This window comes from Morone saxatilis, unplaced genomic scaffold (assembly GCF_004916995.1).
Source record: "Morone saxatilis isolate NCDOM2014 unplaced genomic scaffold, NCSU_SB_2.0 Contig21, whole genome shotgun sequence".
Taxonomy (NCBI): Eukaryota; Metazoa; Chordata; class Actinopteri; family Moronidae; genus Morone; species Morone saxatilis.
Genome location: NW_023339774.1, coordinates 9,323,464 through 9,343,324, shown reverse-complemented (window position 1 = coordinate 9,343,324; position 19,861 = coordinate 9,323,464). Strand labels below are relative to the sequence as shown.

The following is a 19,861-nucleotide window of genomic DNA, read 5'->3' as shown; positions in this document are numbered from 1 at the left end:
TCTAATTGTGCACTGCAGGATGGTGAGTGTGCCCGCCATTACTGCTGAAGTACCTAGATCAAGCCTGGATTCCATAAGCGCAATCACACTGGCTGAAATCTCTGGAGAAATGTATAGTCTAGAGGCTGCATATGTATCTTTTCAATTTCAAGAAGTCAAGGACCCAAAATTACCAAAAGCCTTTCGGGAGCACTATCCTCTTCTTTGCTCAGTCCCTGAACACCTCGATAGCAATTAGGACCATATGTGCTTTAACGGCTGAATTGAGGACAAGGAAGTCTGGGTCATACTTCATGCAAATAGACTGGGCACTCTGTAAGACAAAGAAAATACTAATGTGATTTTACATACTTATAACTGCCCAAGTGGCTTGTTCTCATCTTTTGAGTTTTTCTAGGAGGTTACCATTCCACCTACAGCACATTAAAATATGTAAATCTAGTCTTGGAGCATGCAATCATCTTGCTCTTGAGCATACATAGCTGCCGACTGACAAAGTTTTGACATGTGAGGTAGAGTACACACTTGATGTGGGTGACAGGGTTCATGTGGAATCTCCACCTGCACAAAAACACACAAAGTTCTTGATCAGCAGGATTTGTGAGTGCATTCTAGACTCAAGGAAACTGGAGGCTTTCCAGTTTACATATCATGATTGGTTTTGGTGTTGCCTCGAGAAAAGAGAGGAGCAAACAAGTTAGTTAGTTGATTATTGCTTTACATCAGTGATTCCAGAATAATAGAGGACATAATAGTGGATGTTAAAGTAATCTTTTCATACAATTGGTCAGTGTTGGTGTTCGTAAAACTTATCTATTCATTTTTAGTAGTGTATTTAAACTATTTTAGCTCTTTCAACTATTTATCCTTTACTTTCAGTTAACTCTTTCAGCTGTTATATCCATTACTTTTAGCTACACTTTTTCTAAACATTTAAGCCATCTTCTAATTCTTCACCCATTACTTTTAGCTGTTTAATTCTTTCAACTTCACTGCTAATTTGCTAACTGCCACACGCTCTTAGTCAAGTTGTGTTCAGGTGCTACAGCTGAGTCAATATGTGTATATATTTTTTCACTGGATTGTAAATTAGTCAAGCTACTCTACGATCTTTCCAACTACCCCCTGGGCTACTAGTACCACTGGTAGTGAATCAGTGCTGTACATTATTTGGGAGTAACAATGCAAAAGGAGCACACAGATTGGATAAATTGCATAAAAAATGCAAATGTAATGACTGTGTGTGAACAACCAAACATTTTAGAAGAAAGTGATAGATGAAAGGCTACAGCGATATATTATTATATTATTAGTGTCAAAAACAGGTGATGTTTTATATCATACTACATTTTCAGTATACGTTTCTAAAATGTGATATAGAAATGCCTGATTTTCGTCTGATTTGTACAAACCTTGAGAATATACGTTGAATACAGACATATTGATGCAAGACGCAAAATACGATTAGGCCAAGCATTGTTCTGATTGCACCACCTGTGTTCATTACAGTCATGATGCAGAGTAATAAATCAAAATTCAGCTTCTCAGACAGAGATTATCAGTAACCTTGTTTCTGCCTCCCGAGTCTCATTGTACTTGAGATTTTCCCATGTGTGCACTCTAAAACATCAATGGTAAATTAATTTGAAGAATTGGTCATTGAGCTTCTATTCTAGAGCAAATTACTCTTTAGGAAATACAAAGAATGGCTTTTCATGGAAGAAAAAATAAACACACTTATGAACAACCATTACCCACTGAAACAAATGTCTACTGAAAACTGTGTTAAAAGAGTATGGATAAGTTCTATAATCTTCTTCATTAACAGGGATTTGATGTAAAACACTTCTGAAGTCTTCCGTTTGAAATCAATGGTACTTTTGCAACCTGGATCAAGGGCTTTTCTCCTCAAAACCAGATGTGATACCACATAATCATACATTTCCCAAAAGTAGATTAATATTTCAAAGTATAGTGCTCTTTCAGGGAGATATTAAACTAATTTTACACACACTCAGCATCTCTTTGAGAACGTTTCCGTGCATGAATGATCTCCGTTAGATGTTGCATTATCCAGGCTAGTCTTGTTTTCATCCTGTAATCTTTTTTATCAATCAATTTCCTCTGTGTCATAGCTTGTTGTGTTTCCATGTGACTGAGTCAATAGGAATAATGATAAACAGTGAACACATGAAGCCTCTCATTCATGACCACCAACTGAGAGGACAATCAGGACAGCTATTCCTGGCCATAAGCCTGAGGGGGCCCTCTGCCTATTACTTTACTACATACAATGTTCAGTGATAGGGCAATTGGTTTTTATAAGCAAAAAGCAGCAAGTATTGCCCTTGTTTCCACAGTATGTACTTACAGTGGTGATTCTAAAGGACCTGCACTGAAATGTCAACAGGCAATAAAAAAAATGAAAAAACACACATAAGAGGCTTATTTTGCATATGAATATATTAATTTGTTTTCTAAGGGTGTTATGTGTCATATTTGCCTGTAATCTATACTTTATCTGCATCAGATGTAACCTTTATTGGCTACAAGCTAGACTCAGTAGTAATTATGTACAAGGCTGGTTCCCAACCTTTTTGGCTTATGACCTTTTTAAATGAAGCACCCCTCATCACAGGTTATGGCGTTACTGCGGACATGAGTTGTAAGCTGTGTAACAAAAGAGTGAATGTTTTCCTACTGTGATTGGTCTGAAGCCTTTCATGAGAAAAAAAACTGACCAATAGAAAGCAGGCTAATATACATATATATAAAAACAAGCAAACAAAAAACTTGTCTTGCTTCTGAATGATTATTCTCTTTTGAAGTTTTCTGTGAATACTGGGAAACCATCTTTTATAATTCTGTCCTAATTTGAACAGGCAGGGTGATATTGGAACCCCAAGTGTTATGTGTCGGCTGTACGGTGACAAAATTAGATTTATTTACCAGCCATTTATTAATCATTTTGACTGGCCCACTAATTTCCAGGCAGAACGGGGGGACTCCAATGATGTTTGTGAGGGATGAGTGCATTTAAATCAAAGCAGGATGTAATCAGCTATGCAGGGTGTTGAGCTGTCCCTGGGGGATTTAATACTCCATTATTTAAAGCAGAGCGTATCAGTGTGGAAATAAAACACACACTGGTAAGAGTTACACAGAACTGTCAAACACCGGACGGAAATCACCAAATTTGTGATTTCACCATATATCAAATTAGTTTTTAGTTTGTTTTCCTTTTTTTAACTGCATTCTTGCTCTTTTTTCAGATAATTAGCTTGAGGAATAGCATTGTAAATACAAGTGGAATTCAAAAATGTTATCACAAAAATGATTGCCCTTTGAAACGTTTCATTGTGTTTTCTTTAAAAGATTCACTTTTTACTTTCTGATTATTATCATAAATGAGTTCTTTAAACCTGTGGTTGCACAGTTTACCCAGAAAGCAAGGCACATTTTCAGTACACTGTTTCAGCCTAAATAAACACTGTATGCATATAAATCAAATCTAAAAAGCTGTTGTTCCCACTGAGTTGTCATACATAGAAAGAATAATTATTCTCTATGGAAGATAATGAGCCTGTGAGCCCTGACCTAGGGTAAATCATTCTAATGTATAGTCTACATTTTCAGAATAACAGTAGAGTCTATGTCCTGGAAAGTGGAAAAAGCTGTTGTGCAACTGCAAAATTGCAGGTGCAGTTCCACAGATGATCAGAATGTTGGACAGGGAAAGTGATGTTCTTATCTTACACATTTACTTTACAGGAATCACTAGTGGTTGCAGTAGGCTGCTCTCTGGTGTGTTTGTTGAGCAAGATTGTACAGAAAATTGCATGCTCAGCAACCTTCGCTAGATAGAGAAAATAAATAAATAGGTAAACTGTCAAACAATTCAAATCACAGAAGCTGCAGGGTGTAATTTAAACTCGTCCATATTTGAAGACATAGAAGCTTGCGATGTAAAGTGTGGGTCACACTGCCATCTATTGAAAGGTAATGTCAACCTACAGTACATATGCTGCACCGGGCCATGGATCTTTTGAAGTCATTTCTGTGGCAACTACACTTATAGACATGACTGTTGATTATGCCCATTTATTCTTGATGTTTGCTAATTCCCAGAAATGATGATGATTTTTTTTCTGGTAGTTGAGTGGTGGGGAACATGCAACAGCCTATAATGAAGGCAATAATGGATTTCACAGTTACAGTATGTGTAATTTCCTATACAAAGGAAATTCAATGCCTGAAATATACCACTTTAGAAACTAAAAACAGCAAATGTGATGTTGTTGGAGATATGAGTATTTTACAGATAATGGCTTTTACTTGTGCAAGTACAAAGTGATGGTTGTAGCTTCAAGTTTATACAGAGCTTATATAAAATCAGTCTTAGGAAAGAAGGTTAGTTGCCAGATGTCATGTGTGGCCCTAGGGATGCAAGGATGACAATGAAAATAGAATATAATGCAGACTATAATTATTTCCCTTGAATAAATTGTAAAAATAGTTAAAACATTACCAGTCAGCTAAGGAGCAAAGTGATGAAGATTCTTGTATTGATTGCATATGTAGAGAAAAGTGCATGAGTGAGTAGCAGCAGTACAATCTCCCTCTGGGTCTCTCTCCATGGTGCTGAAACATTCAAACAGGATGCACTCAGTTCTACATGTAGCCTTTCCCTGATCAATGAGCCCCGTAGTGATGGTATTTGCTACATACAAAACTTGAGCCATTCGGATCCTCAGCAAAGAAAACAAAACCAAGGGATCAACTGTAGTTCAAATCAAATTGTCTTTTACAGCCAACTAAAGGAAATGTTTTCATAGCAAACTTTCCCTAATTATGATATATGACAACAAACCACAGTGCAGCATTGTATGAACAGTTTTGCACAACTCCTGTTGAAACCCAAACAGAGATTAAAACAAACACTTATTATTAAATATTCAGTGACATAAAGTAAAGTCTTATTGCCAAGATTTCCACATGACTTGTTTTATGAGTAATGGCTTAATATTTGTATTTAGTACTAAAATTTTGGAACTTGTTTTATAACGTCATTACTTAAGTACTGAAGTAATTAATGGTATTAAAGTAGTTAAGAGTTCAAAAAACATTTACATTCTAAACAGAGGCCATTGGTTCAATAAATTCTAATAAATTTAACTAAATCTCTTAAATAATGCTAAAGGAATTAGTCTAGGTTGATCACCTTTCTCTGCCAATAAATTTAGTTTTATGGATGTCTTCTGAAACACACTTTAATTTGTTCTTGTGGGCTGGCCAGAAACAGTCAAGCCAGTAATTGGGACTCCTGATCCTGAGCCTACTGAAACTGCAGTACTTGTAAATGTAGTTAACAAACACTGCAAATGAAAGGTCAAAGGGTAGACTAAAATCAATAGTTGTCTCTCTGTTGATGCTTGAATGTGCACCACAAATATGTAGCGGTCAAAAGCAATAGTTTTGATATATGTGTGTGAAAGACTGAAAAAAACCAACAGATGGAGATGAGCGCATAATCTCTGCACCCCAGAGGTTTGAATCTATTAATCATAAACACATGGTTTCGCAGATAATAAGGTGTAAAAAGTTCAAAATCCCCACTGGTCTGGAAAAAAAAACCTCCCTGTTGGTTCTAGGCAGCAAATGGTTGTGACCCTTTTTACAACTATCACACTCCCAAGAGAGTGAGTAATCCCTCTAGCTCTTAGTGCAATAGAAGTAACAACCTTTCCACTAATTGCTTTAGCACCATGACAGTGACTTCCTCTCACCATGCTGTTTTGCAGTTTCATGAATAAAGTACATTTCTTTCATGCCCCTGTCCACCGCTATGAATGGTTCTTCTGCTGAATCATCAATGAATTAATACAATTTAGAGTTACTTACAATAGCAAATAAGATGGAGATTTTAACCAAAGGAATTACAGGTTATGTCTCCAAACATTATAGTATCAGCTGTGAAACAATAGCATCTTTCCAGATAACATCCAGACTCCACTGCACATCAAAACAACAATATCGGCCTTAAATAAGAGTTAAGTTTGTAGTGACTACAGTGACAGGTTCAAATTCACATGTTGAGTAACACTTGAGTCAGCAAGTGCCAGTTCACCTGGGATATTTTCTATGAACAGCAGTGCCTACGGCTCACACTTTTGTTTGCCTTAAATCCCTTTCAACATTCAAAGATACAGTGTTACCTGCTGAGTTCAGGGAGCCAAACACTCCATGAGCATCAGACAATCTCTTTAAAGGTTATGTTTAGAGCTTTTTTGACCTTTTTTGGGGTGAAAGTGGACAATAAAGGTCTGGGATGATAAAAGCATTACGTTGATTGAATGAGATGTCAAATCCCAAAGTATTGAGGACTGTGTGAAACATCAGGTTATACATGCCTGACCAAAATGTTGGAAACTAGTGTTTCTAAACTAGTAGTAAATGGCCTTCATTGTTAAGTCATCCCTAGCTCTTCAACCAGGCTGAAACACACATAAATTATCAAATTAATATCTCAGAGCCAGTCACAATCTGCCACTTGATCTTTTTTCTCATCAGACCTTTATGACATTTTATTGAAAATACAATTGACTTCCAGGTTTCAGGCTTCTACAGGTACAATTCAATCACAGGTAGTGGGCGCTTTCCAAGGCAATTTTAAAGATGTGTAATCTTCAATTTCATAGTAAATTCTAAAGTAAAGAGGTGTAGGTCAGTAACTCATTCCCTTTCTCAGTTTAAAGAGTATCAATAGCATACTCAAATGTGGTTTCGACCTCAGAACAGCAATGAGACAGCTCTAATCAATGCAACAAATTACCTGCTATTAGCCACTGACCAGGGTTGTGTATCTTCCCCCCCTCTGGTTTGAGTGCACTCTTTGATAATATGCACAGAGGGAAATGCATGGATCATTTTCAACAGCAGTATGTGTTATATTACTGCCTAATGATACAGTATTTTTAATAGCATCATTACCTTATGCAAATGAGACGAGCATACAGTAAGTAGATTTTGTCTTTTGCCTGTGGTATTGTTAGCGTTCAAAGGTCCATCTGCTGCTTACCTAGGGCCATGTCGCAATGGCGGAAAGCTATAAGGCAGTCCCTTTCTGCAGCAAATTATTCCAACACATCCTGGGGGATCCCAAGGCCTTTTTACGCCAGATGAGATATATAACCTCTCCAGGTTGTTCTGGGCCTAGTCCAGGGTCTCCTACCAGTTGGACATGCCCAGAAAACCTTCCAAAGGATGGGGCCCAGGAGGCATCCTGATCAAATCCCCAAACCACTTCTACTTGCACAGGAAGGAGCAGCTGCTCTACTCCAAGCTCCCTCTGGATGTCTGTGCTCCTCTACCCTATCCCTTACCCTATCTCTAAAGGTGAGCACAGCCATCCTACAGAGGAAACTAATATGAGCCTTTTGTATCCACAGTTTCATTCTCTTGGTTACTACACAAAGTTTCAGACCATAAGTGAGAGTTGAATTGTAGATTGACTGGTAAATCAAAAGCTTTGGCTTCTAGCTCAATTTCCTATTCTATGGCTGCCAACACTCTATCAATCCGCCTGTTGATTTCAAGTTCCATTTTACCATCAGTCGAGGGAACAGTCAACCATTTTCTGGCAGAGAACCATGGCTGCTGACTGTCATACAGTCAGTGCATACTGAAGGGCCACCAGAACATCATCTGCAAAGAGCAGAGAAACAGTTCTGAGGTCCATGCCGTACACCTGCATGAATATGACTAGACAATACTAGTCAGCTATTAACCAAACAACTGGAGAATGAGCCAATGATTGTAAAGCGTGAATAAAACAGCTAATGCCAATCAGCTACTGAAAAAACATGACTTCAGTATTCTGCCGGAATTAATGTTACACTTCATGACTTGAATCAAATGTTGGAGGTTTCTGTAGTCTTCAGGGATGCAAGATGATGTGGGAGATGTGGCAAGGATCATATGCAAAAAAGCTTTTTTTCAAAAAGAAGTGAGGATGACAGCAGGATCTGTGAGTGTGCAGGAAAATACCACCCTCAAAACCAACTCAAGCAGAAACTCCATCTGATACATATTTGATTAAAAAACTGTCTTTTCTCTGCATTTATGATGGGTGCCTGTGAGCAAAAAACAAACAAGTCAGTAAAAGACCTGAGGTGCCTGGAGTGCTTATTGAAGCAGCAGAGAAGTTCCTGGAGAAGTCAGAGCTTGTCAGGGGAGATCTAAAGACATATGTGATTATGTCTGTCAGGATGCAAATGAGTTTGAGACAATAACATAGTGAGTTTATGCTATACATTTAGCTGCTAATGGACAAGAAATGAAATGAAGATAAACACGCTTACAGTTTGTGCACCGTGTTTTGGAGGAATTAAACTTATGTTAATGCAGATGGTAAAAGGAATAAAGCCAAGAGAGCTGTGAGAAAATATCAAGTAGAATAAATAATGGTAGAGTATAAGAGGTTAAGAGCAGTGGCCTGAAAACTATAATTAAATCTGTTAAATAAGAGTGTTGGAGGGTGTGAAACATCAGTGGTGAATGCATGGTTGGTTCAAAGAAGGGTATTAGAAAATATTATAAAAAAGTGTTTGTAGTGTGCACATGCAGGCTAACATAGAGAAAACCAACATATATTTTCATGCAAGTCAGAGTTGATAAATATTAGTGAAGTGAGGGAAATTAGAAAATGCTTGATTCAAACATTTTTGCTGGACAAACTGCATGGGTCAATACAATGCAGACGGAAAATCATTTATATAATGAATCACCTTAGCATGGGATGCTTTAGAGACTAGATGATGTAGTGTTAAATGTCAAGGGAAAACATGCAGTTTTTCCATTTTAAAACCATTAAAGCATGTCACATCCCCAGGTTCATATAGGCTAGTTTAACAGAAGGTAGTAGATGTTTACAAGCTGGAGAAACATTAAGCAAGGTTGGTTCAGAGTTATGACTAGACTATATGGTTTGAGTTCTCTACCAGTGTGTGTTAAGTCATGTGGGAGAAGGTCAACAACCTACTCCTGAACGTCAGCAAGACTAAGGAGCTGATAGAGAAGAAGCAGGGAACGAACTACACCCACCTCAATATCAACGGGTCCTGACCTGGCCGCTGCATACTGACTCAGTGGTCAGAAAGGCAAGGCAGAGCATGTTTCACCTGAGACACTTGAGGAAATTCTGGACCCACCACAACAATGATACAAATCTAAAAACAAACAAACAAAAAAAACATTAATTATTAATCAGATATTTTTTTCAAAGCCACTGGTTGCCAATGGAGACTGGCTCAGCTGCACAGGTTGCCTACCCCTGACCAGAGAAACAAGAAGTAAACACGAAGACAGCTTTGTGACCTCACTCTGTATTACAACATGGCTGTTACCAAATACTAAAATACACCTATCAGTATGCTACTGAAGGTGGGGGAGGAGGATTGTGGAAAGCCAAATGATGATGAGTTGATGATCATGTGATGAGAGGAGAACTGGATATTGCACCTGTAGATTTTCAAGAAAAGGCTGCTCCCAGAAGGATCAGCGGTTTTCAACAGAGTAACACCACAGCAGGGGTTTCCTTCAGTCGATGCACTGACAGCACCAGTAGGGGGGATGATCTTTGGTCAAGCCTGAAAATGTTTTAGAGCTTTGAGTGGCACTGCATTGAGCGGATGTAAGGGAGTGCTTTGGTATTTTTAGAGATTCAAGCATAAGTAGGCATGGAAAGCTATGTGGTTGTGGATGTAGCAAGTAAAGCAGTGAGTGAGATGAGGAGGATTTGAAAGCTGCCTTAAAAGGATCTGAAAGTGGTATGTAGCCTTGTAGGGGAAAAGGCAATAAAGGAATGGCAGAGGGAGTGGCAGAAGGAGAGTATGGTATGCCATTATTTCAGAAAGGGACACATTTTATTGGTACAGGATGAGGTAATAAAGACAATTAAGACTGGGACACTGTTTTATGGATTTTTTTTTGGAGACTGGCATATAACTATGATGGGGTAATATTAAATGATTTTTATTGTAGTTATAATTTAATTGGCATTAAAGTAGTCACATTTAAATATAGCTACAGTCTAAAAGAACCTGTAAAATACCGTGGATGTTTTTTTTTTTTTTAATTGTGGAATGAAAAATCCATTACTGTTGCCAAAACCTATTAAAAATACAGAGGACACCAGCTCAGCGTCCACAGTAGTCGCTGCGGTCCTGTCAAACTGTTCCTCTACCAAAGTGGGAAAACCATTTCTTTAAGGACCTCGCTTCGTAACATTAAAATCTCCCAATAGCCCAAACAATGAAATAGTCCCAGATCCAAAGTAATGTATACATGCTTTTGAACACATACTGTATTTGCTATACAGGTCTGTATTTCTGGATGTGAGGTATAACAGTGTAAACAGGGGACGTATTGTGTCAATGGAGGCAGTAATGCACCAATGGGGGAACAGCCTACTCCACACGAAGAAGAAAAGTTTTAGTGGAAGCAATATGCCCTAGATTTTGCCTTACAGGCAACATCTCCTTGTTTGTGTGCGGAATAAATTCCGAGTATTTTGCCTAAATGAACCCTATATCCCACTCATGGCCCTAAGTCTGAGTTTAACTATAATTTAATAAGTGGACCTTACACAGGGTTACAGTACACAGTCTGGCAGAAAGGGTTGCCTGAAAGGTTCTACTGATGGTCGAAAAACCCACCAAGTCTTCTTTCTTTTTTGACTCATGTTATTGGTGTTGTCAGACAGACAGAGAAGAAAACGTGGACGGTGTGCTTTACTTTCTCTGCCCGATGTTTAATTTAGCCACGTTGACAGTTTGACATTTAGTTGGCGTTCATTATTTTTAAGTACCAGTTCAATAGATAAAGGCAACCGGTAGCTGTAAAATGACGGAACAGTCCTCGCTGTTACTACGTAAACAACTAGCAGGTAAGTTGGCTAACTGTTGCTACTACAGCCTGTTGTACTGTCCATTAAACCAGCACAGGAAGGGAACAGCTAGCGTTTCATTTGGCCGCTGTTTTATTTGGCTAGCTTACGTTTATACGTACAGATACAGCTCGTGAAAACAAAGTTGAAATGCACGTGTAACGTTATAGATACAGACAGCTGTGGACGGAGACTATGACTAAGAGTAGCTGTTGTTGGGTTGTTGCTCAATAGCTACTGAAGGCAGTTCAAAATCACCACAAACAACAACTAATTGGATGTATTTACTCCCCAAACCTGATTTTAAACCGTTGTTGGAAGGTTTATTATATTTATATAGTTTAAAATGCAAAAAAAAAAAAAAGTTACATGTCACTGTCAATATGAGTACACACCTATGTTTTCACTTGTGTACGTAACAGTCCTGTATATTCTTAACCTTTTTTTGTTCAGCATTGTTGTTCTTAGCTGTTATGTCTATTTGTTTGACATTTCAGAGCTCAACAAGAACCCAGTGGAGGGGTTTTCTGCGGGTCTTGTAGATGATGATGACATCTATCAGTGGGAAGTGGTCGTCATTGGGCCTCAAGACACATTATTGTGAGTGAAATGGTTTACTAGTGAACTGGATTGAGCTGCATGTTCTCTCACAATCCCTGGTGTATTGTAACACCATCGTCTTTGTCGCTCGCAGTGAAGGAGGTTTCTTCAAAGCCACCCTAACCTTCCCCCGAAACTATCCTTTGAGGCCTCCCAAGTTGAAGTTCATCACAGAAATCTGGCATCCAAATGGTAAGAACTAACTCCAGGCCACCGTTCTCCGTGTCTCTAATTGATCTGTATGAAAGAAGTATTCAAAGTCAATATATTTTTTTCAAAAGCAAATGTTAGGGTAGCCTGTCAGTACTGCTGTCAAGTTCAAGTTCTGAAAACATGTTTTCCATTCCAAAAAAGGTAAACATTATTTTAAAATGCATTCGATAAGATCCTGTTAATCAGCGTCTTCAGTCATATATATGGAACTATGTTTCTGTAAGTATAATAGTTTGCAGATACAGTGCTATGGTAAAAGTCCCCTGACAAGATCTACTGAGTCTCTTAACTGGCTTCAAGATTAAATGTATTAGGTTTTACTTTTTCAACAAGTGCAGAGCTTTAGTATAGTACCCAATCCTCTGCTTCAGTGCAAACGTGTCAGTAATGCCTGCTTGTTCTTGTTTGCTGCCAGTGGCAAAAAATGGCGATGTCTGCATATCCATCCTGCACGAACCTGGCGAGGACAAGTATGGCTATGAGAAGCCTGAGGAACGCTGGCTGCCGATCCATACAGTAGAGACCATCATGATCAGTGTTATCTCCATGTTGGCGGACCCCAATGGAGACTCACCTGCCAATGTGGATGCAGCTGTAAGTGCCCACAGTCTCACATAAGCACACTCTCAAGTTGGGGTTAGTTTTCAGACGCTTTGTTATCAGTGATGAGTGTTACTTTGCAAGCCATTCCAAGCCTAATCTGTGTATATACTGTATGTATACATGTGGAGAAGGATGCAATATCTAAAGGTACAAAAAACCTGAAATGACTGAAAGTCCCCACAGTTTAGTCTTTTTTTTTTTAGTCTTGCTTTTCTAATGGAAATCCAAATAAGTGAGCTGAGTGACGTGGGTCCCTGGGAGAGGGGGCAGATCACAGCCTGTCAAGGCCAAGTTGAGTCTTGGGTTAAAAGGCTCATCTTTTTATTCAGAGATGCCGCCTGTAGACAGAAAAAGGCAATAGTTCAAACTCAAGTGTGAAGTGAAGTAAACATCCATCAGTCAGCTGACTTCTCTGCAAAATGTGTCGTCAAGAAGTAGAAATGACAAGTTAAGTATGGTTTGCACTAATGAGGTGGTTATAGATTTTTTTCATATGTAATATCCTGCAGAAAGAGTGGCGGGAGGATCCTACAGGAGTTTTTAAGAAAAAGGTGGCACGCTGTGTGCGGAGGAGTCAAGAAATGGCTTTCGACTAAGTCCTCAAGGCAGTCATCGACACAGTAAGTACAACCACCTGTAAGGATTAAGGCTGCACTGTATGGTAAAAACCATCATATTGCTATTATTGTGACAGATATTGTCATTTGATTCACAATTGGAAATGATAATTTTTGCATCACAAATTTAATTTTCACTGGAAAAACGTAATGATCGTGTGACGTTTTGGAGGTTTGTACCAAACAAACATGTTTTCTTAAATGTGGAAAACAAGATTTGTAGGCCAGGGCATATTTTCAGTTAAGTTCAGTTTCAGTAGTGATGATTTTGGACCTGGGAAGTTATTGTTGCTGCTCATCTAGCTGAGGTCTTCCTGGTAGAACCATTTAGGTATTGTGCTGTGGGTTTTTACAACATTAACTAATGGTGACTGAGTTGTTTATTTTGTTTCAGGGTGGAACTGCAGAGGGGATTTGGCAACAGGTTACTCAGAAGTGAGCTAGATGACCATGGGGCACAACTTTATCAACATCAACTAGCCACCCAAAGAAAGAGACTCACAGAAAAAAAAAAAAGTATAAACCCATATTTCTCTACTAATTTGTGTCTTGCAGTTTGAGAGTTGTTATTTCTGAATATTGCTGAATTCCAGTGGCATTCATTCTGCCAAAAAGTTCCATTTTACTTTGGAGTTACCACCATCAGTTGCACAAGATTTGCAAGTGATGCACTATGGACAGATATTTCTGGTCATCTTCTTCTGATTGAAATGCTGATGCTTGAAGTATACTACTTTCTTTGTTATGTACATACTCATCAGATTGTAGGAGACATGATCCCCTATGATAAATGCCCCATTTTCGAAAGGTAGTTTACTTATTTATTTAGTCAGATTATTTTAAGATGCTTATTGTCTTTTATGGAGGTTTATATTTTTATTTTCAACCTGCCACACTGAGCCATCACATCTACAGTTATTTAATCAATTATGCAATTTATATTATAAAGAGTATTTGCAGTCATGAAAGAGATGGGGAATATGGATACTGGCTTCCCTTTCCCAAGTGGTCTGCAGAAAAAGGGTTCCTTCTCTCCCTGAGGGGGAACATTTGTCACCCAGCGCTGCCTTAACAATTGACTACCAGCAAAGGAAACCTATCTTCAATAAGGACTGCATCTGAAGGCTTGTTTTGAATCCAGATTTACAAAACCAAAGACAATACAGTGAAAAATATATTTGTAATGAACATGCTACATTTTTTTTTACCTATGTAAATATAAATTATTTGTCCTTGCTTGGAAAGACATTTTTGAACACTACACATGTACAGAGAGAATGCATTCACCTGATGATGTGTCGATATTGTACAGTAGTGCCTCGGACAGGCCTTTTTTACAGAAGACATATTGATGTGATAATAGGAAAAGCACAGGCGTCTATTTAGCTGCTTCTGGCTCACTGTCACAGCTTACTGGGACACTTGTTAATGTTATCAGTAACACCTGTGCTTTTCCTATTATGGTAAGTCAAAATATCTGCTGTGATAAAAGTCTGTACCACCCACAAAATGATATGCTGATCAAGTGTTGTAATCAAGCTAACCCATAGCATTTGTTTATGCTTAGTAAGGACATAATTTGATGAATAATAGGTATACAGATGCACCCACTTTTTAAGTCAGTGAACGTTATGTTGTGAAAACAAGAAATAAACCTCATTGTGGACATTGTTGACTGATTGGTGAAATGTTTCTACCCCTCCGCTATACAATGTAGACCTCATATTTATTAACAGATTAACATACATCTGACTTTGAACTTCAATTCAGAGTCACTGTTAATCAAGAGTCAATGAGTATGCATGGTTTTTTTCGTGGAATGAGAACAAAACACTACCACATTTTCCAGTCTCCATTACGGCTTTATTGAATTAAGCACCAGCTCAATATGGTCAACATCCAGACAAGAGAAGACATGTCCTTAAACTGAACGAGTATAAAATCATCTTAGCAACACAAAAGCACACCCTGCCCAAAGAAAAATCCATCCATCCATCTTGCAGGAGCAGAACAGCAACTGTGGGTCCTGAGTTGTTCACTGTCCAGGGGCTGACAGACTTTTGTTCATGAACTGCTTCTTGACAAAGCACACCCACCACTGAAAGAAAAAAACACGGTTTAGAAAAGTGTCTAAAGCTTCTAAAAAACAAACTACCTGGCAAGATTACAAATGGGCAGCACACAATCCATTTGTCACCAGACAACAGGATACAGATTGTTTTAGTGCTGAAATATGAATACAAACCATTGTCAAACATCAGCTATAGCTCAAATCTCTGTGTCGAGTAACAATCATGTTACAATTTACACTGTGTAGTCTACTTTGTGATTATATTCTGAATAAAGGTTACATTAGTCCTGATCATTTCACTTCAAAACACATGAACTGCAGGTCAGAGCCAATATGACCACTGAACTTTGGTTGTCATGTTTTGAAACCAGTTCATAATTTATCTTTATTACCTGGTGCAAGTGCTGCGTGCGTTGAAAAAGCTGTAGTGGTGTTATTTTGGAGAAGTCTTACTCACCTTGCTGGGTTTGTCTGTCTGGGGGTCAAACACGCGGTCACATAGCCTCAAGCCCGTCTCCTGGCGGATCTGCTGGAGGTACGCCCTCATAGTCTCTGGAAAAGGTTGCAGAAACAGTATTATTGACCCTGCACCTTTAATATTTCTCCATCTTTACAGGACATAGAAACTAGTGCTAATATTTAGAAGGAAAAAGACCGTTGTGACAATTATGATAGGATTCACTGCATATTAACATGAACATTGTGTTATTTCAGTAAAACTGAACTTAAATATCCAGGTCCTCTTCCACCCAGTTTCATCAACCACAGTGCTGCTGATACTGTGTAAGAACTAAGGGGACACCACGCAAGCATGAAACAGCACTTCCAGCCTCACATCTGTAAAGCTGATGGGGCTCTAGTGGTCAGCAATGCTATTTTTGGCTTGATATTACTTCATGCTGGGAATTAGATGAACTATGATAAGGGTAAAGGGAAACTGTCGCTAATTCAGAGTACAAGCTTGTGAAACAGCATTTAACACTGCAAACAATCATTAGAATTATACCTCATTTATAGTGCTGCTTCTTACCTTCCTCCTGCTTGTTTGCAGGTTTAAGATACATAGCGTTGAGAGGGAAGCCAGGTTCTCCCGGGATGGGAAAGTTAGTGATGCCCAGAGTGTACATCTCTTTCTCTCCCTGGCTCCTGGAGCTGCACTGTAAAGAGCACACAAATTTTGCAATGCAAAGGGATAGAGCACCTTTTTACTCGCACCCATTTGAATAGGCATTCAAGCAGCTAATTCACATTCTACTCATCATTTAATGACTCCCTAAAAACAAACTAGTAAACCCTTGTGGTTCTTCAGCCATTGGTTTAGAAGCCACACTTTAACATATTATTATTTAACATAATTGTTGCAACACATATTAAGATTTGCATGAAGCCAGTGTAACCTGTACATTAAGAAATTTGCAATTTACCTTCTGTAGCCTCTTTAGGCATTCAGAGATGTACAGTGTGACATAGATCAGCGTCCTGTCCGCCTCATTCTGAAAGAAACAACACGCACGCACACACGCATGTTACATATAATAATAATAATAATAATAATAATAATAATAATAATGAAAAAATTTGCTTTTTTTTTTAAGTATAACTATTATTATAATTAGTACATTTTAAGCCAGGTCTGAACAGTAAAAGGTTGTACAGTTTAAATCCTGAGCAAGTATGCATAGCTAAGGGGAACGGGAAGAAGCAAGCTGGGGCATGTGGAAGAAAAATGCGCACAGCTGCTTCGAGAGAGAGAGAGAGAAAGAAAAAGAAAGAGAGATGGGGAAGAGAAAACACATACAGGAACAAGCACACTTGTGACAGTACTGCTTATAGCTGCCAACACAAGTGACATTTCATTTGATACCTTGATTTCATAGTTCTTAAAAAACACGTTGGCCTTGAAGTAGTAGATAGCCTCATCAATGATGTCTGACTCGATGCCTGAAATGACAAAAAGGTATCCATAAATACATAAGATGGATTTAATAATGTATATTTACAGGAGTGTTGTTAGACATGCATGTTTATCAATGCGGAGAGTCATTTCCTGTTTTGGTCACCACATATCTATTTTTATGATGTGTTAAAGCCCTTTTCATTTGTGACATACAGGCTGCTCAGAAACCACTGCGAGCAGCCGAACACCATTGCCTGTGTCAAATAATATACAATTATAATCTCCAGTTTGTTTTAATAATTTGACAAGAGGCATATTCTGGCACTTCTTTTGCAATGGTGAGACGAGGGACACACTTTTCCAAACTCTACAGACAATGGAAGCTGGAAACGCAGTGTCAATGGACATTAATGAAGAAGTTGAACTTAAGGATGCACTCTTCGGGCCATATATGGAAGTGAAGTTGATACATGTATCAGGAAATGAGCACCGTATCATAACACGGTATGCACCCTGCGTGACACTGACTCAAGCTTCGTCTATAAGCCATTAAAAACTAAACATAACAAATGCGTTTTATCATGTATGTGATAAAGCGCGGTGGGCTCCCACTTTGTGTTAGTCAAAACCACCGTACAGCCTTACCGTCGCCTCTGGCTGGTCCTTTGAACTGCGTTTTGAGGGGAAGCAACGCCATGTTCCCCACCAGCCTGGTTTCGGGGACCATCAGGCTCGAGTGATACGCCTTCAACAGAGAGGGAAAGGTGCTGTCACATACAGTATAGTTCACCAGCTACATTTGTGTCAAATAGCATCAGTGGCATCTCTGCTACCGTCAACCCTGTTGCAAAGGCTATGCTACCACAACACCAAGCTATATATTTTATAGATACTAAACTAAGAAGTTGCAGAAAAGTACAGAAAAAGACGGTGCATTTGTGTTTTTTTTTGTTTGTTTTTTGTCGTGTCCAGCGTCACTAAACTGCCAGCAAATGCTAACATAGCTAGCCGACTATGCTAACGTCAGCTCGGAGGCCCTTGTGTCACCCAGCGGAGTTTCTGTTTTAGCTCTGAACCGCACACTGGAGGCTTGTGCTGGTCAATAATCATGTAGGATTCACTCACCGGCATGTTGAGCGATGAATATCAGTCCAACTGCTCAGCGAGAGAATAATAGTAGCACCTCAGGACTGTTCTTCCGCCTGTCCCACCCTTCAGCTTTACAGGAAGTGGCTACATGCTATGTGGCGTAGCTGCCAGGTGGAGGCGCTAACACACCGGTTTTCAGTCACACAGGCAGTTGTTTTATATTTTGTGCAATATTTTATTTAAAAATATAGGTTTAATACACGTATTTTATAACTCTTTACACTTCAACATTGTCCTGAAATAATACAACATGAATGAGTTAAAATGAAACATAATCTGAATGGCACAGAAAACGAAAACTCCGTGATATGTTTATGATCTTCAGAGTCAGTATTTTTCCCATGTGCCTTTGCAGTCACACGCCATCCTCCACCTGGGCTTGATATGGTGAGTCTTGATTGTTCTTGTTTGTTTGTTTTAACACTGACAAGTCTCTTTTTGTCCAGGAGTCACATTACTCCTCAGCTAGCTGTCCACCTTGTCTTGAAATATCTCGTCATAATTTAGGTTAGAAGGCTCTTCATCATCCTCCTGTAGAAAATACAAGTATGTGAATAACAACAAATTAATATTATTATAATAAAACATTGTCAATTATTATTCAATTTTGTTATTGTTGTTTGTTTCTTCACCTTTGGCTCCTTGAATTCCAGGTCCTCTCCATACTGTATTGAGAAGTCAATGTGTTGCAGTACTATGTTGATACCTTCCTCATCTGTGCAGTCAAAAGGCAGGAATCTCACCATACTGTAGTCGTCAATCTGGACACAGACACAGAGACTGTTTCACTAAAAGAAAATCTAAATTCCGATCCAAAATGAAATGCTGTATCAAATTAAGGGCTTTACTTACCAGATCACAGATGGCTTTAGTCAGGTTCTTGAACTTTGTACTGCTGATAGTATTGGAGTTATCTTCCATCATTGAGTACATATCTGGGTCCAGGTATCTGGTGGAAAAGACAAACCATCAGGAATGCTGCTTCCAGATAGATAAAACCTGTTTAATCTGCATTAAGATAATAGAGAACTGCCTCTTTCACTGGGTTCAGGTTTTGAAAAACACTGCATCAAACACTAATTCAAATTTGAAAGACAATTCAGTCACTCTTGAATTTAACAATACTTACTAATGATTCACTATGCCCTTTCCTTCACTTGTGTCTTAATACCAACATTACTGCTGCAGGTTTGAACACACATAACACTGTGGTACTCTACCGATATGAAACTTACTTTTCAATTTCCTTCTTGGCTTTGGGACTAAGCAGGTCCATTTTTGTCATGATGTTTACTTGAGGAATCTCTAATGACACCATGGCACTCAGGGCAGCCATGACTCCTGAGATGAACTGTAGTTAGAGGAAAAGGGAAAATGCTTTCATTACGACATGAAGTAATGTAATAGCAGAAATGAGGCGTGTTCAGACACAAATGGGAATCAAATAACCAGATCAGTTACCTTAAAAGACTCCACCATGAACTGGGAGTCTACCAAAAAGACCCCACACACCCGAAACTCCCACTGCTGGAGCTGCTCCACCAGCTGTCTCATTACAGGGAGGTGTGTGTAAAGTTCAATCTGACCTGCAAAAACAAGCCACATGTAACCGCGTTAGATCGGAAAAACATAGCTCCAAAACTTGGATTATGCTGTATCTATAATGCTGATGTAAATACAACTGAAACAGTACTTCATAATGACAATGCTGTAATGAGAACAACGGCAAATCTAATCTTAGTATCTCTTGTTCACTTGTTTTCTTT

The 19,861-nt window shown here is 38.7% G+C and overlaps 3 protein-coding genes across 4 annotated transcripts in view; 1 reads left to right on the top strand and 2 right to left on the bottom strand.

Moving 5' to 3' along the window:
• The first annotated feature begins 10,733 nt into the window (after nucleotides 1-10,733).
• On the top strand, nucleotides 10,734-14,650 carry ube2g1b (ubiquitin-conjugating enzyme E2G 1b (UBC7 homolog, yeast)). The gene is made up of 6 exons (XM_035667819.1): nucleotides 10,734-10,945; nucleotides 11,443-11,545; nucleotides 11,640-11,737; nucleotides 12,174-12,352; nucleotides 12,871-12,981; nucleotides 13,373-14,650. Exons 1-5 carry the CDS (start codon nucleotides 10,903-10,905, stop codon nucleotides 12,955-12,957), a joined length of 510 nt encoding a protein of 169 aa, XP_035523712.1. The 5' UTR covers nucleotides 10,734-10,902; the 3' UTR covers nucleotides 12,958-12,981; nucleotides 13,373-14,650.
• Nucleotides 14,651-14,819: 169 nt separating this feature from the next.
• Nucleotides 14,820-18,214, bottom strand: arpc3 (actin related protein 2/3 complex, subunit 3). Its single transcript, XM_035667818.1, has 7 exons — nucleotides 18,072-18,214; nucleotides 17,592-17,691; nucleotides 16,914-16,990; nucleotides 16,474-16,542; nucleotides 16,080-16,206; nucleotides 15,507-15,601; nucleotides 14,820-15,076 (listed from the first exon to the last, which is right to left on the bottom strand). The coding sequence occupies exons 1-7, from the start codon at nucleotides 18,075-18,077 to the stop codon at nucleotides 15,014-15,016; spliced, it is 537 nt and encodes a 178-aa protein (XP_035523711.1). The 5' UTR covers nucleotides 18,078-18,214; the 3' UTR covers nucleotides 14,820-15,013.
• Nucleotides 18,215-18,249: 35 nt separating this feature from the next.
• Nucleotides 18,250-19,861, bottom strand: part of gpn3 (GPN-loop GTPase 3) — a 3,606-nt gene continuing 1,994 nt past the window's right edge. Inside the window, exons 4-8 of one of the 2 annotated variants that reach the window (XM_035667810.1) lie at nucleotides 19,557-19,681; nucleotides 19,331-19,446; nucleotides 18,948-19,044; nucleotides 18,728-18,856; nucleotides 18,250-18,626 (exon numbers count right to left, since the gene is read on the bottom strand). In XM_035667810.1, coding sequence (XP_035523703.1) covers nucleotides 18,561-18,626; nucleotides 18,728-18,856; nucleotides 18,948-19,044; nucleotides 19,331-19,446; nucleotides 19,557-19,681 — 533 coding nt within the window. In that variant the 3' untranslated portion in view covers nucleotides 18,250-18,560. The remainder of the gene's footprint in view (nucleotides 18,627-18,727; nucleotides 18,857-18,947; nucleotides 19,045-19,330; nucleotides 19,447-19,556; nucleotides 19,682-19,861) is intronic. The other variant, XM_035667811.1, reaches the window with a different exon arrangement.